We start from the raw sequence: 17088 nt of genomic DNA on the forward strand, positions 1-17088 counted from the left end.
AAAGAGTCGCGAAAGAGTCGCGAAAGAGCCGCGCAGCGCGGCCGGGGCGGGCGAGGGGCGATGGCGGCGCCGGGGCCCGGCGGGGGCTCGGGGGGAGGCTCGGGAGGAGCCTCGGGGGGACCCCCGGGGGGACCCCCGGAGCTGCACCCCCGCACCGGGCGCCTCGTGGCGTTGTCTCAGGGCGGCCGCAGCGCCGCCAGAGCCCAACCGGGCCAGGAGTTCAACCACGGGCTGGTGCTGAGCCGGGAGCCGCTGCGGCCCGGGCGCGTCTTCACCGTGCGCATCGATAGGAAGGTGAGATATGGGGGGGGGGGGGGGACTGGGAGGGATGGGGAGGGACTGGGAGGGATGGGGAGGGGAGTGGTGGGGTGGTGGAGGGGACTGGGAGGGACTGGGAGTGACTGGGAGGGACTGGGAGGGACGGGGAGGGATGCGGAGGGGAGTGGTGGGGTGGTGGAGGGGACTGGGAGGGCTGGGAGGGACTGGGAAGGAATAGGGACATGTTGGGGATGGAGGACTGGGAGGACTGGGATGCACTGGGAGTGACTGGGAGAGGTTGGGGAGGGGGAACTGGGAGGACTGGGATGCACTGGGAGTGACTGGGATGGATGGGGAGGGACGACTGGGATGCACTGGGAGTGACTAGGACACGTTGGGGAGTGGGAACTGGGAGGACTGGGAGCGACTGGGAGGACTGGGACTGGTTGGGGATGGAGGACTGGGAGGACTGGGATGCATTGGGAGTGACTGGGATGGATGGGGAGGGGGACTGGGATGCACTGGGAGTGACTGGGACAGGTTGGGGAGGGGGAACTGGGAGGACTGGGAGCGACTGGGAGGACTGGGACTGGTTGGGGATGGAGGACTGGGAGGGACTGGGATGCACTGGGAGTGACTGGGACACGTTGGGGAGAGGGAACTGGGAGGACTGGGAGTGACTGGCACACCCTGTGGAGGAAGGACTGGGATGCACTGGGAGTGACTGGGACAGGTTGGGGAGGGGGGACTGGGAGGACTGGGATGCACTGGGAGCGACTGGGACAGGTTGGGGAGGGGGAACTGGGAGGACTGGGATGCACTGGGAGTGACTGGGACAGGTTGGGGAGGGGGAACTGGGAGGACTGGGATGCACTGGGAGTGACTGGGATGGATGGGGAGGGGGACTGGGATGCACTGGGAGGGACTAGGACACGTTGGGGAGGGGGAACTGGGAGGACTGGGAGCGACTGGGAGGACTGGGACTGGTTGGGGATGGAGGACTGGGAGGACTGGGATGCACTGGGAGTGACTGGGAGAGGTTGGGGAGGGAGGACTGGGATGGACTGGGATGCACTGGGAGGACTGGAGAAGGGAGACTGAGGGGAACTGGGAGGACTGGGAGTGACTGGGACAGGTTGGGGAGGGGGGACTGGGATGGACTGGGATGCACTGGGCGTGACTGGGACAGGTTGGGGATGGGGAACTGGAAGGACTGGGAGTGACTGGGGGTGTTGGGGACGGGGGACTGGAAGGACTGGGGGGACTGGGATGCACTGGGAGTGACTGGGACACGTTGGGGAGGGGGAACTGGGAGTGACTGGGAGGAATGGGACACGTTGGGGAGGGGGGACTGGAAGGACTGGGAGCGACTGGGAGGGACTGGGACACGTTGGGGAGGGAGGACTGGGGTGCACTGGGAGTGACTGGGACACGTTGGGGAGGGGGAGCTGGGAGGACTGGGAGTGACTGGCACACCCTGTGGAGGGAGGACTGGGATGCACTGGGAGCGACTGGGACAGGTTGGGGAGGGGGAACTGGGAGGACTGGGAGCGACTGGAAGGAATAGGGACATGTTGGGGATGGAGGACTGGGAGGACTGGGATGGACTGGGAGTGACTGGGACAGGTTGGGGAGGGGGGACTGGGAGGACTGGGATGCACTGGGAGTGACTGGGATGGATAGGGAGGGGGACTGGGATGCACTGGGAGGGACTAGGACACGTTGGGGAGGGGGAACTGGGAGGACTGGGAGCGACTGGGAGGACTGGGACTGGTTGGGGATGGAGGACTGGGAGGACTGGGATGCAGTGGGAGTGACTGGGAGAGGTTGGGGAGGGGGGACTGGAAGGACTGGGATGCACTGGGAGGACTGGAGAAGGGAGACTGAGGGGAACTGGGAGGACTGGGAGTGACTGGGACAGGTTGGGGAGGGACGACTGGGATGCACTGGGAGTGACTGGGACACGTTGGGGAGGGGGAACTGGGAGGACTGGGAGCGACTGGGAGGACTGGGACTGGTTGGGGATGGAGGACTGGGAGGACTGGGATGCACTGGGAGTGACTGGGATGGATGGGGAGGGGGACTGGGATGCACTGGGAGTGACTGGGACACGTTGGGGAGGGGGAACTGGGAGGACTGGGAGCGACTGGGAGGACTGGGACTGGTTGGGGATGGAGGACTGGGAGGACTGGGATGCACTGGGAGTGACTGGGAGAGGTTGGGGAGGGGGGACTGGAAGGACTGGGATGCACTGGGAGGACTGGAGAAGGGAGACTGAGGGGAACTGGGAGGACTGGGAGCGACTGGGAGGACTGGGACTGGTTGGGGATGGAGGACTGGGAGGGACTGGGATGCACTGGGAGTGACTGGGACACGTTGGGGAGAGGGAGCTGGGAGGACTGGGAGTGACTGGCACACCCTGTGGAGGGAAGACTGGGATGCACTGGGAGCGACTGGGACAGGTTGGGGAGGGGGAACTGGGAGGACTGGGAGCGACTGGGAAGGAATAGGGACAGGTTGGGGATGGAGGACTGGGAGGACTGGGATGGACTGGGAGTGACTGGGACAGGTTGGGGAGGGGGGACTGGGAGGACTGGGATGCACTGGGAGTGACTGGGATGGATGGGGAGGGGGACTGGGATGCACTGGGAGGGACTAGGACACGTTGGGGAGGGGGAACTGGGAGGACTGGGAGCGACTGGGAGGACTGGGACTGGTTGGGGATGGAGGACTGGGAGGACTGGGATGCAGTGGGAGTGACTGGGAGAGGTTGGGGAGGGGGGACTGGAAGGACTGGGATGCACTGGGAGGACTGGAGAAGGGAGACTGAGGGGAACTGGGAGGACTGGGAGTGACTGGGACAGGTTGGGGAGGGACGACTGGGATGCACTGGGAGTGACTGGGACACGTTGGGGAGGGGGAACTGGGAGGACTGGGAGCGACTGGGAGGACTGGGACTGGTTGGGGATGGAGGACTGGGAGGACTGGGATGCACTGGGAGTGACTGGGAGAGGTTGGGGAGGGGGGACTGGAAGGACTGGGATGCACTGGGAGTGACGGGGACACGTTGGGGATGGGGAACTGGGAGGACTGGGAATGACTGGCACACCCTGTGGAGAAAGGACTGGGATGCACTGGGAGCGACTGGGACATGTTGGGGACGGGGAACTGGGAGGACTGGGGGGGGAGTGGTGGGGTGGTGGGAATGACTGGGAGGACTGGGAGCGACTGGGGCACGTTGGGGAGAGGGAACTGGGAGGACTGGGATGCACTGGGAGAGGAGGAGTGGGATGGTGGGAATGACTGGGAGGACTGGGAAGCAACAGGGACATGTTGGGGATGGGGGAACTGGGAGGACTGGGAGAGGAGGAGCGGGGTGGTGGGAATGACTGGGAGGACTGGGAGCGACTGGGACACGGGGAGAGGGAACTGGGAAGAACTGGGAAGGAACAGGGACACATTGGGGACAGGGGACTGGGAGGACTGGGAGTGACTGGGACACCTTGGGGAGGGAGGACTGGGATGCACTGGGATGCACTGGGAGCGACTGGAGAAGGCAGACTGAGGGGAATTGGGAGGACTGGGAGTGACTGGGATAGGTTGGGGAGGGAGGACTGGGATGCACTGGGAGGAGAGTAGTGGGGTGGTGGGAGTGACTGGGAGGACTGGGAAGGAACAGGGACAGGTTGGGGAGGGGGAACTGGGAGGACTGGGATGCACTGGGAGTGACTGGGATGGATGGGGAGGGGGACTAGGATGCACTGGGAGGGACTGGGACACGTTGGGGAGGGGGACTGGGAGGACTGGGATGCACTGGGAGTGACTGGGATGGATGGGGAGGGGGACTAGGATGCACTGGGAGGGACTGGGACACGTTGGGGATGGAGAACTGGGAGGACTGGGATGCACTGGGAGTGACTGGGACAGGTTGGGGAGAGGGAACTGGGAGGACTGGGAGTGACTGGGACACCTTGGGGAGGGAGGACTGGGATGCACTGGGAGCGACTGGGACACGTTGGGGAGGGGGACAGGGAGGACTGGGAGGACTGGGACACCTTGGGGAGGGGAACTGGGAGGACTGGGATGCACTGGGAATGACTGCGACACGTTGGGGAGGGGCAACTGGGAGGTACTGGGAGCGACTGGGAGGTACTGGGAGCGACTGGGAACCACATTCCCCCCTCATTCCCAGGTGAACTCGTGGAGCGGCTCCATCAGGGTGGCGTCCCAGTCCTGACCCTTTCCCCTTCCAGGACCTCCCAAACCCCCATTTTCCCCCTTCCAGGACCCCCCAAACCCCCATTTTAACCCTTCCAGGACCTCCTGAACCCCCATTTTCCCCCTTCCAGGACCTCCTGATCCCCCATTTTACCCCTTCCAGGACCTCCCAAACCCCCATTTTAACCCTTCCAGGACCTCCTGATCCCCCATTTTACCCCTTCCAGGACCTCCCAAACCCCCATTTTTCCCCTTCCAGGACCTCCCAAACCCCCATTTTACCCCTTCCAGGACCCCCCAAACCCCATTTTCCCCCCTTTTCACCCCATTTTCCCCATTCCCAGGTGAACTCCTGGAGCAGCTCCATCAGTCCTGCACCCACTGACCCTTTCCCCCTTCCAGGACCCCCCAAACCCCCATTTTACCCCTTCCAGGACCCCCCAAAGCCCCATTTTACCCCTTCCAGGACCCCCCAAACCCCCATTTTACCCCTTCCAGGACCCCCAAACCCCCATTTTACCCCTTTTTTCACCACATTTCTCCCCCCTCATTCCCAGGTGAACTCGTGGAGCGGCTCCATCAGGGTGGCATCCCAGTCCTGCACCCACTGACCCTTTCCCCCTTCCAGGACCCCCCAAACCCCCATTTTCTCCCCATTTTCCCCCAATTTCCCCCCTTTTCACCCCATTTCTCCCCCCCCTCCTTCCCAGGTGAACTCGTGGAGCGGCTCCATCGAGGTCGGGGGTGACGGCGCTGGACCCGGCCGAGCTCGATTTCCCCAGCAGCGCCACGGGGCTCCGCGGCGGCTCCTGGGTGGTCTCGGGCTGCTCCGTCCTCCGCGACGGCCGCTCCCTCCGCGAGGACTTCGGCCCGGACCTGGACGCGCTGGCCGAGGGCGACAGCGTGGGCGTGCAAGCCACGGCCGGGGGCGAGCTGCGCCTCTGGGTCAACGGCCGCGATTGGGGAGTGGCCGCGGCCGGGCTGCCGCCGCGGGTGTGGGCCGTGGTGGATCTCTACGGGAAATGCACGCAGGTCACCGTGCTCAGCCCCGAGGGCGACCCCGAGGGCGACCCCCGAGCCCATGGCACCGGGCCCTTCGGCGGCGGCGATGCCACCGGGCTCCTCCTCGGCGGTGCCACCGCCCCCGGCGCCGCCGCTGCCCGGATGGGGGAGAGCGGCGGTGGCAGCGGAGCGCCGGGGGTGCTGCCCGGTAGGAGGGGGGGGGGGGTTTGGGGGGGTTTGGAAGGGATTGAGGGGGGTTTGGGGGGGATTGAGGGAGTTTGGAGGGGTTTGAGGGGGGGTTGGGGGGGATTTGGGGGGGATTTGGGGGGGTTTGGGGGGGATTTGGGGGGGATTGAGGGAGTTTGGGGGGGATTGAGGGGGGTTTGCGGGGATTTGGGGGAGATTGGAGGGGGTTTGGGGGGATTTGGGGGGGATTGAGGGGGTTTGGGGGGGATTTGGGGGGGATTGAGGGCGTTTGGTGGGGGATTTGGGAGGGATTGAGGGGGGGTTTGGGGGAGATTGAGGGAGTTTGGAGGGGTTTGAGGGAGTTTGGGGCGGATTGAGGGGGGTTTGGGGGGGATTGAGGGAGTTTGGGGGGGATTTGGGGGGGATTGAGGGGAGTTTGGAGGGGTTTGAGGGGGATTTGGGGGGAATTTGGGGTGGTGGTGGAGGATTTGGGAGAGATTGAGGGGGTTTGGGGGGGATTTGGGGGGGATTGAGGGAGTTTGGGGGGGATTGAGGGAGTTTGGGGGGGATTGAGGGGGGTTTGGGGGGATTTGGGGGAGATTGAAGGGGGTTTGGGGGGATTTGGGGGGGATTGAGGGGGTTTGGGGGAGATTGAGGGAGTTTGGGGGGGATTTGAGGGGGATTTGGGGGGGATTGAGGGAGTTTGGAGGGGTTTGAGGGAGTTTGGGGGGGATTTGGGGGGGATTGAGGGCGTTTGGGGGGGATTGAGGGGGGGTTTGGGGGGGATTTGGGAGAGATTGAGGGGGTTTGGGGGGGATTGAGGGGGGTTTGAGGGAGTTTGGGGGGGATTTGGGAGAGATTGAGGGGAGTTTGGGGGGGATTTGGGGGGGATTGAGGGAGTTTGGGGGGGTTTGGGGGGGGTTTGGGAGGGATTGAGGGAGTTTGGGGGGGTTTGAGGGAGTTTGGAGGGGGTTTGGGGGGATTGAGGGGGGTTTGGAGGGGGTTTGGGGGGGGATTTGGGGGAGATTGAGGGAGTTTGGGGGGGATTTGAGGGGGATTTGGGGGGGATTGAGGGAGTTCGGGGGGGATTGAGGGAGTTTGGAGGGGGTTTGGGGGGATTGAGGGGGTTTGGGGGGGATTTGGGGGGGATTGAGGGGGTTTGGGGGGATTTGGGGGGGATTGAGGGGGTTTGGGGGAGATTGAGGGAGTTTGGGGGGGATTTGAGGGGGATTTGGGGGGGATTGAGGGAGTTTGGAGGGGTTTGAGGGAGTTTGGGGGGGATTTGGGGGGGATTGAGGGCGTTTGGGGGGGATTGAGGGGGGTTTGGGGGGGATTTGGGAGAGATTGAGGGGGTTTGGGGGGGATTGAGGGGGGTTTGAGGGAGTTTGGGGGGATTGAGGGGGGTTTGAGGGAGTTTGGGGGGGATTTGGGAGAGATTGAGGGGAGTTTGGGGGGGATTTGGGGGGGATTGAGGGAGTTTGGGGGGGTTTGAGGGAGTTTGGAGGGGGTTTGGGGGGATTGAGGGGGGTTTGGAGGGGGTTTGGGGGGGGATTTGGGGGAGATTGAGGGAGTTTGGGGGGGATTTGAGGGGGATTTGGGGGGGATTGAGGGAGTTCGGGGGGGATTGAGGGAGTTTGGAGGGGGTTTGGGGGGATTGAGGGGGTTTGGGGGGGATTTGGGGGGGATTGAGGGGGTTTGGGGGGATTTGGGGGGGATTGAGGGGGTTTGGGGGAGATTTGGGGGGATTGAGGGCGTTTGGTGGGGGATTTGGGAGGGATTGAGGGGGGGTTTGGGGGAGATTGAGGGAGTTTGGGGGGGATTTGAGGGAGATTTGGGGGGTATTGAGGGAGTTTGGAGGGGTTTGAGGGAGTTTGGGGGGGGATTGAGGGGATTTGGGGGGGATTGAGGGGGTTTGGGGGGGTTTGGGGTGATGGGACGGGATTTGGGGGGGATTTGGGGGGGATTGAGGGGGGTTTGGGGTGGTGGGAAGGGATTTGGGGGGGTTTGTGAGGAATTGAGGGGATTTGGGGGAGTTTGGGGTGGTGGGGAGGGATTTGGGGGGGCTTGTGAGGAATTGAGGGGATTTGGGGGAGTTTGGGGTGGTGGGGAGGGATTTGGGGGGAGATTGAGGAGCCTTGGAGGTGTTTGAAGGGATTTGAGGGGGGGTCCGGGGGGAATTTGGGGGGGAAGGATTTGGGGGAAATTTTGGATGAATTCGGGAGGCGTTTTGAGGCATTTAGGGATGACGAGGAAGGGCCTGGGGGGGGATTTGAGGCCACTGGTGGCCACTGGTGGTCACTGGTGGTCACTGGTGGTCACTGGTGTCCCCCCCCCCCCCACCCCAGCGCTGCCCCCCCCCCCCCCAGCGGCCCCGCCCCCCCGGGCCCCGCCCCAGCCCCGCCCGGACAAATTCCCCGACAGCCTGGAGCCGCCAGGGGGCAGTAAGTGTCAGGGGGGCGTGGCCTGCACCTTTAAGCCACGCCCCTTTATGCTAATGAAGCGCAGTGGGTGTGGCCGAGGCCAAAGGGGCGTGGCCTGGGGGGGAATAAATGAGGTAAAAACGGGAAAAAAATTGGGGTAAAAATACTAAAAAAATGGGATCAAAGGAGGGGGGACATTTTCCCCTGATTTTTGGCGCGTTTTTTCCCTGACTTTTGGGCACGTTTCCCTCATTTTTGGCTGTTTCTTCCTCAATTTTTGGGTGCGTTTCTCCACTGTTCCCTGCTTTTCCCTGACTTTCCCCCATAATCCCTCCTTTTCCCCTCTATCCCCCCATTTTCCCCCCTACTCCCCATTTTCCCTCCAATTGTCTCCCATTTCCTCTCGATTTTCCACCATTTTCCCCTCAAATTCCCCCCATTTTCCACTCGATTTCCCCCATTTTCCCCTCAAATTTCCCCCATTTTCCCCTCAAATTTCTCCCATTTTCCCCTCAGATTCTACTATTTTTCCCTCAAATTTCCCCCCAAATTCCCCCCATTTTCCTCTCGATTTCCCCCATTTCCCCTCAAATTTCCCCCATTTTCCCCTCGATTTCCCCATTTTCCCCTCAAGTTTTCCCCCATTTCCCCTCAGATTTCTCTTATTTTCCCCTCAAATTTCCCCCATTTTCCCCTCAAATTCCCCCCATTTTCCCCTCAAATTTCTCCCATTTTCCCCTCAATTCCCCCCATTTTCCCCTCGATTTCCCCCATTTTCCCCTCAAATTTCCCCCATTTTCCCCTCAAATTCCCCCCATTTTCCCCTCAAATTTTCCCCATTTTCCCCTCAAATTTCTCCCATTTTCCCCTCAGTTTTCCCCCATTTTCACTCGATTTCCCCCATTTCCCCTTGATTTCCACCATTTTCCCCTCGAATTTCCCCCATTTTCCCTTCAAATTCCCCCCTTTTCCCCTCAGATTCCCCCCATTTTCCCCTCAAATTTCCCCCATTTTCTCTCAATTTCCCCCATTTTCCCCTCAAATTCCCCCCATTTTCCCCTCAAATTCCCCCCATTTTCCCCTCAAGTTTTCCCCCATTTCCCCTCAGATTTCTCCCATTTTCCCCTCAAATTTCCCCCCATTTTCTCTCAATTTCCCCATTTTCTCTCAAATTCCCCCCATTTTCCCCTCAAATTTCTCCCATTTTCCCCTCAAGTTTCCCCCCATTTCCCCTCAGATTTCTCTCATTTTCCCCTCAAGTTTCCCCCATTTTCCCCTCAAATTTCCCCCTTTTTCCCCCCATCCCCCCATTTTCTCTCAATTTCCCCCCATTTTCCCCTCAAATTTCCCCATTTCCCCTCAATTTCCCCCATTTTCCCCTCGATTTCCCCATTTTCCCCTCGATTTCTGCCATTTTCCCCTCAAGTTTCCCCCCATTTCCCCTCAGATTTCTCTCATTTTCCCCTCAAATTCCCCCCATTTTCCCCTCAAATTCCCCCCATTTTCCCCTCGATTTCCCCCATTTTTCCACCTTCCCCCCCCGTTTTTTTTTCCCTTTTCCCCCCGTTTCCCCTCACTTTTCCCAATTCCCGTGGATTTTACCCCATTTTCCCCCCGTCCCAGGTGCAGCCCTGACCAACGAGGCGCTGCTGTTCCACGAGAAGTGCGGGGGCCCTCATCAAACTCAGCAACGGCCACAAAACGGCCGAGAGGCGCCGGCCCCTGGACGAGTTCAACAACGGCGTCGTGCTGACCAACAGACCCCTGAGGGACGGCGAGATGTTCGAGGTGGGCCTCGGGGATTTTTGGGGATTTTTTGGGAATTTTTTGGGATTTTTTTGGGAATTTTTTGGGATTTTTTGGGATTTTTTTTGCGATTTTTTTGCGATTTTTTGCGATTTTTTTGGACCATTTTGAGGGGATTTCGAGGGGTTTTGGGTGGGGTTTTGGGGCTGTTGTCCTCACCAAGCGACCCTTGAGAGTTGAGATATTCAAGGTGAGATTTTGGGGGATTTTAGGAATTTTTGGGGATTTTTTTGGGGCATTTTTGGGGGTTTTTGGGGAGGGATTTTGAGAGGCGCCGGCCCCTGGACGAGTTCACCAACGGCGTCGTGCTGACCAACAGAGCCCTGAGGGACGGCGAGATGTTCGAGGTGGGCCTCGGGGATTTTTGGGAATTTTTTGGGAATTTTTTGGGATTTTTTTTGGAATTTTTTGGGAATTTTTTTGGGAATTTTTGGGGATTTTTTTGCGATTTTTTGCGATTTTTTTGGATTTTTTGGGGGAATTTCAAGGGGTTTTGGGGGTGTTGTCCTCACAAAGCGACCCTTGAGTGATGAGATGTTTGAGCTGAGATTTTGGGGAATTTTTTTGGATTTTTTGGGATTTTTTTGAGATTTTTTTGGGATTTTTTTTAGATTTTTTGGGGATTTTTTTGATTTTTTTTTCGTTTTTTTTTTTTTTTTTTTTTTGGTGATTTTTTTTGGACCATTTTGAGGGGATTTCGAGGGGTTTTGGGTGGGGTTTTGGGGGTGTTGTGCTCACCAAGCGACCCTTGAGAGTTGAGACGTTCAAGGTGAGATTTTGGGGGATTTTGGGAATTTTTTGGGAATTTTTGGGGATTTTTTTGGGGCATTTTTGGGGGTTTTTGGGGAGGGATTTTGGGAGGTGCTGGTCCCTGGACGAGTTCACCAACGGCGTCGTGCTGAGCAACAGAGCCCTGAGGGACGGCGAGATGTTCGAGGTGGGCCTCGGGGATTTTTGGGAATTTTTTGGGAATTTTTTGGGAATTTTTTGGGATTTTTTTGGGAATTTTTTGGGATTTTTTTGGGATTTTTTTGCGATTTTTTTGCGATTTTTTGCGATTTTTTTTGGATTTTTTGGGGGAATTTCAAGGGGTTTTGGGGGTGTTGTCCTCACAAAGCGACCCTTGAGTGATGAGATGTTTGAGCTGAGATTTTGGGGAATTTTTTGGGATTTTTTTGAGATTTTTTGGGATTTTTTTTAGATTTTTTGGGGATTTTTTTGATTTTTTTTTTTGATTTTTTTTTTTTTTTGGTGATTTTCTTGGACCATTTTGAGGGGATTTCGAGGGGTTTTGGGTGGGGTTTTGGGGGGTGTTGTCCTCACCAAGTGACCCTTGAGAGATGAGATATTCAAGGTGAGATTTTGGGGGATTTTGGGAATTTTTGGGGATTTTTTTGGGGCATTTTTGGGGGTTTTTGGGGAGGGATTTTGAGAGGCGCCGGCCCCCTGGACGAGTTCAACAACGGCGTCGTGCTGAGCAACAGAGCCCTGAGGGACGGCGAGATGTTCGAGGTGGGCCTCGGGGATTTTTGGGGATTTTTTGGGAATTTTTTGGGATTTTTTTGGGAGTTTTTTTGGAATTTTTTTGCGATTTTTTGCGATTTTTTGGGGATTTTTTGGGGGAATTTCAAGGGGTTTTGGTGGTGATGTCCTCACAAAGCGACCCTTGAGTGATGAGATGTTTGAGCTGAGATTTTTGGGAATTTTTTGGGATTTTTTTTTGTGATTTTTTGGGATTTTTTGTGGATTTTTGGGGATTTTTTTTTTTGGGAATTTTTTTTAATTTTTTTGCGATTTTTTGCGATTTTTTTGGACCATTTTGAGGGGATTTCGAGGGGTTTTGGGGCTGTTGTGCTCACCAAGCGACCCTTGAGAGTTGAGATATTCAAGGTGAGATTTTGGGGGATTTTAGGAATTTTTGGGGATTTTTTGGGGGCATTTTTGGGGGTTTTTGGGGAGGGATTTTGGGAGGCGCCGGCCCCTGGACGAGTTCACCAACGGCGTCGTGCTGACCAACAGAGCCCTGAGGGACGGCGAGATGTTCGAGGTGGGCCTCGGGGATTTTTGGGGATTTTTTGGGAATTTTTTGGGATTTTTTTGGGAATTTTTTGGGATTTTTTTGGGATTTTTTTGAGATTTTTTTCGGATTTTTTTGCGATTTTTTGCGATATTTTTGGACCATTTTGAGGGGATTTCGAGGGGTTTTGGGTGGGGTTTTGGGGCTGTTGTCCTCACCAAGCGACCCTTGAGAGTTGAGACGTTCAAGGTGAGATTTTGGGGGATTTTAGGAATTTTTGGGGATTTTTTTGGGGCATTTTTGGGGGTTTTTGGGGAGGGATTTTGGGAGGCGCCGGCCCCTGGACGAGTTCACCAACGGCGTCGTGCTGACCAACAGAGCCCTGAGGGACGGCGAGATGTTCGAGGTGGGCCTCGGGGATTTTTGGGGATTTTTTGGGAATTTTTTGCGATTTTTTGGGATTTTTTTTCGGATTTTTTGGGGATTTTTTGCGAATTTTTTGGGATTTTTTTGGGGAATTTCAAGGGGTTTTGGTGGTGATGTCCTCACAAAGCAACTCGTGGGAGATGAGATGTTTGAGCTGAGATTTTTGGGAATTTTTTGGGATTTTTTTGGGGATTTTTTGGGATTTTTTGTGGATTTTTGGGGATTTTTTTTTTTTTTGGGAATTTTTTTTTATTTTTTGGGGATTTTTTGCGATTTTTTTGGACCATTTTGAGGGGATTTCGAGGGGTTTTGGGTGGGGTTTTGGGGGTGTTGTCCTCACCAAGCGACCCTTGAGAGTTGAGACGTTCAAGGTGAGATTTTGGGGGAATTTTGGGAATTTTTTGGGAATTTCTTTGGATTTTTTGGGATTTTTTTAATTTTTTTTTTATTTTTGGGGGAATTTCAAGGGGTTTTGGGGCTGTTGTCCTCACAAAGCGACCCTTGAGTGATGATATGTTTGAGCTGAGATTTTGGGGAATTTTTTGGGATTTTTTGGGATTTTTTTGAGATTTTTTGGGATTTTTTTAGATTTTTTGGGGATTTTTTTGATCTTTTTTTCGATTTTTTTTTTTTTTGGTGATTTTTTTGGACCATTTTGAGGGGAATTCGAGGGGTTTTGGGTGGGGTTTTGGGGGTGTTGTCCTCACCAAGCGACCCTTGAGAGTTGAGACGTTCAAGGTGAGATTTTGGGGGATTTTAGGAATTTTTGGGGATTTTTTTGGGGCATTTTTGGGGGTTTTTGGGGAGGGATTTTGGGAGGCGCCGGCCCCTGGACGAGTTCACCAACGGCGTCGTGCTGAGCAACAGAGCCCTGAGGGACGGCGAGATGTTCGAGGTGGGCCTCGGGGATTTTTGGGAATTTTTTGGGATTTTTTGGGAATTTTTTGGGGAATTTTTTGGGATTTTTTTGGATTTTTTTCGGATTTTTTTGCGATTTTTTTGGACCATTTTGAGGGGATTTCGAGGGGTTTTGGGTGGGGTTTTGGGGGTGTTGTCCTCACCAAGCGACCCTTGAGAGTTGAGACGTTCAAGGTGAGATTTTGGGGGATTTTGGGAATTTTTTGGGAATTTTTGGGGATTTTTTGGGGGCATTTTTGGGGGTTTTTGGGGAGGGATTTTGGGAGGCGCCGGCCCCTGGACGAGTTCACCAACGGCGTCGTGCTGAGCAACAGAGCCCTGAGGGACGGCGAGATGTTCGAGGTGGGCCTCGGGGATTTTTGGGAATTTTTTGGGATTTTTTTGGGATTTTTTTGGGGAATTTTTTGGGATTTTTTGGGATTTTTTTGCGATTTTTTTGCGATTTTTTGCGATTTTTTTGGACCATTTTGAGGGGATTTCGAGGGGTTTTGGGTGGGGTTTTGGGGGTGTTGTCCTCACCAAGCGACCCTTGAGAGTTGAGACGTTCAAGGTGAGATTTTGGGGGATTTTAGGAATTTTTGGGGATTTTTTTGGGGCATTTTTGGGGGTTTTTGGGGAGGGATTTTGGGAGGCTCCGGCCCCTGGACGAGTTCACCAACGGCGTCGTGCTGACCAACAGACCCCTGAGGGACGGCGAGATGTTCGAGGTGGGCCTCGGGCATTTTTGGGAATTTTTTGGGATTTTTTGGGAATTTTTTGGGGAATTTTTTGGGATTTTTTGGGATTTTTTTCGGATTTTTTTGCGATTTTTTTGGACCATTTTGAGGGGATTTCGAGGGGTTTTGGGTGGGGTTTTGGGGCTGTTGTCCTCACCAAGCGACCCTTGAGAGTTGAGACGTTCAAGGTGAGATTTTGGGGGAATTTTGGGAATTTTTTGGGAATTTTTGGGGATTTTTTTGGGGCATTTTTGGGGGTTTTTGGGGAGGGATTTTGGGAGGCTCCGGCCCCTGGACGAGTTCACCAACGGCGTCGTGCTGAGCAACAGAGCCCTGAGGGACGGCGAGATGTTCGAGGTGGGCCTCGGGGATTTTTGGGAATTTTTTGGGAATTTTTTGGGATTTTTTTTGGAATTTTTTGGGATTTTTTTGGGATTTTTTTCAGATTTTTTTGCGATTTTTTGCAATTTTTTTTGGATTTTTTGGGGGAATTTCAAGGGGTTTTGGGGGTGTTGTCCTCACAAAGCGACCCTTGAGTGATGAGATGTTTGAGCTGAGATTTTGGGGAATTTTTTTGGATTTTTTGGGATTTTTTTGAGATTTTTTGGGGATTTTTTTGATTTTTTTTTTATTTTTTTTAAATTTTTTGCGATTTTTTGTGATTTTTTTGGACCATTTTGAGGGGTTTTGGGTGGGGTTTTGGGGGTGTTGTCCTCACCAAGCGACCCTTGGGAGATGAGACGTTCAAGGTGAGATTTTGGGGAATTTTTTGGGAATTTTTTGGGATTTTTTTGGGATTTTTTTGCGATTTTTTGTGATTTTTTTTGGATTTTTTGGGGGAATTTCAAGGGGTTTTGGGGCTGTTGTTCTCACAAAGCGACCCTTGAGAGTTGAGATATTCAAGGTGAGATTTTGGGGAATTTTGGGAATTTTTTGGGAATTTCTTTGGATTTTTTGGGATTTTTTTTTCGATTTTTTCGGGATTTTTAAAATTTTTTTTTTTTATTTTTTGGGGGAATTTCGAGGGGTTTTGGGTGGGGTTTTGGGGCTGTTTTCCTCACAAAGCAACCCTTGGGAGATGAGACATTCAAGGTGAGATTTTGGGGAATTTTGGGAATTTTTTGGGAATTTTTTTGGATTTTTTTGTTATTTCTTTTGGATTTTTTTTTCAATTTTTTTTCGATTTTTGGGGGATTTTTTGGGGGATTTCTGGTAGAATTTCGAGGGGTTTTGGGGGTGTTGTCCTCACAAAGCGACCCTTGGGAGATGAGATGTTCAAGGTGAGATTTTGGGGGATTTGGGGAACTTTTTGGGAATTTTTTGGGACTTTTTGGGCATTTTTTGGTTTTTTTTTAATTTTTTTGTGGATTTTTTGTGGATTTTTTTGCAATTTTTTGGAGCATTTTGAGGTGGGATTTAGGGGGGTCCTGAGGGATTTTGGGGAGTCCTGAGGGGTTTTTGGGGAGGTTTTTGGGATTTTAGGGTGGTCCTGTGGGGTTTGGGGATTTTTGGGGAGTCCTGAGGGGTTTTTGGGGGATTTTAGGGTTTTTTGGGGGTGTTTTTGGGGGGGTTTAGGGGGGTCCTGAGGGGTTTTGGGGGGTTTTTAGGGTATTTTTGGGGGCATTTTGGGGGGTTTTTAGGGAGGTCCTGTGGGGTTTTGGGATTTTTGGGGAGTCCTGAAGGGTTTTTTGGGGGTTTTTAGGGTTTTTGGGGGGTTTTTAGGGTGGTCCTGAGGGGTTTTGGGGGCTTTTTGGGGTTTTTTTGGGGGGGTTTTGGGGAGTCCTGAGGGGTTTTTTGGGAGATTTTGGGGATTTTAGGGAGGTCCTGTGGGCTTTTGGGATTTTTGGGGAGTCCTGAGGGGTTTTTGGGGGATTTTAGGTTTTTTTTGGGGGTGTTTTTGGGGGGGTTTTAGGGGGGTCCTGAGGGGGTTTGGGGGGTTTTTAGGGTATTTTGGGGGCATTTTGGGGGGTTTTTAGGGAGGTTTTGGGATTTTTGGGGAGTCCTGAAGGGTTTTTGGGGGGGGTTTTTAGGGTTTTTGGGGGGTTTTTAGGGTGGTCCTGAGGGGTTTTGGGGGCTTTTTGGGGTTTTTTGGGGGGGTTTTGGGGAGTCCTGAGGGGTTTTTTGGGAGATTTTGGGGATTTTAGGGGGGGTCCTGTGGGGTTTTGGGATTTTTGGGGTGTTCTGAGGGGTTTTTGGGGGATTTTAGGGTTTTTTTGGGGGTGTTTTTGGGGGGGTTTTTGGGGGGTCCTGAGGGGTTTTGGGGGGTTTTAGGTTTTTTTTGGGGGTGTTTTTGGGGGGGTTTTAGGGGGGTCCTGAGGGGTTTTGGGGGGTTTTTAGGATATTTTTGGGGGCATTTTGGGGGGTTTTTAGGGAGGTTTTGGGATTTTTGGGGAGTCCTGAAGGGTTTTTGGGGGGGGTTTTTAGGGTTTTTGGGGGGTTTTTAGGGTGGTCCTGAGGGGTTTTGGAGGCTTTTTGGGGTTTTTTGGGGGGGTTTTGGGGAGTCCTGAGGGGTTTTTTTTGGGAGATTTTGGGGATTTTAGGGAGGTCCTGTGGGGTTTTGGGATTTTTGGGGTGTTCTGAGGGGTTTTTGGGGGATTTTAGGTTTTTTTGGGGGTGTTTTTGGGGGGGTTTTAGGGGGGTCCTGAGGAGTTTTGGGGGGTTTTTAGGGTATTTTTGGGGCATTTTGGGGGGTTTTTAGGGAGGTTTTGGGATTTTTGGGGAGTCCTGAAGGGTTTTTGGGGGGGTTTTTAGGGTTTTTTGGGGGTTTTTAGGGTGGTCCTGAGGGGTTTTGGGGGCTTTTTGGGGTTTTTTGGGGGGGTTTTGGGGAGGTCCTGGGGGGTTTTTTGGGGTTTTGGGCTTTTGGGGGGATTTTTAGGGGGGTTTAGGGGGGTTTTAGGGTTTTTTGGGGATTTTAGGGAGGTTTTGGGGGGTTTTGGGGAGTCCTGAGGGGTTTTTGGGGGGGTTTGGGGGTTTTAGGGAGGTCCTGTGGGGTTTGGGGTTTTTTGGGGTGTCCTGAGGGGTTTTTAGGGTGTTTTGGGGGCATTTTGGGGGGCTTTTAGGGGGGTCCTGAGGGGTTTTGGGGGATTTTTAGTTTTTTTGGGGGGTTTTTAGGGTGTTTTGG

General features: G+C 54.3%; 1 protein-coding gene across 1 annotated transcript in view; it reads left to right on the forward strand.

Moving 5' to 3' along the window:
• LOC138101658 (neuralized-like protein 4) overlaps positions 1-17088 on the forward strand; it is a gene marked incomplete at its 3' end in the record, with an annotated part of 68103 nt that overhangs the window by 5993 nt on the left and 45022 nt on the right. The window contains 5 exon segments of the mRNA XM_068999432.1: positions 56-294; positions 5187-5216; positions 5218-5686; positions 9708-9751; positions 9753-9872. Coding sequence (XP_068855533.1) covers positions 56-294; positions 5187-5216; positions 5218-5686; positions 9708-9751; positions 9753-9872 — 902 coding nt within the window.

Source organism: Aphelocoma coerulescens, unplaced genomic scaffold (assembly GCF_041296385.1).
Source record: "Aphelocoma coerulescens isolate FSJ_1873_10779 unplaced genomic scaffold, UR_Acoe_1.0 HiC_scaffold_386, whole genome shotgun sequence".
NCBI classification, from domain to species: domain Eukaryota; kingdom Metazoa; phylum Chordata; class Aves; order Passeriformes; family Corvidae; genus Aphelocoma; species Aphelocoma coerulescens.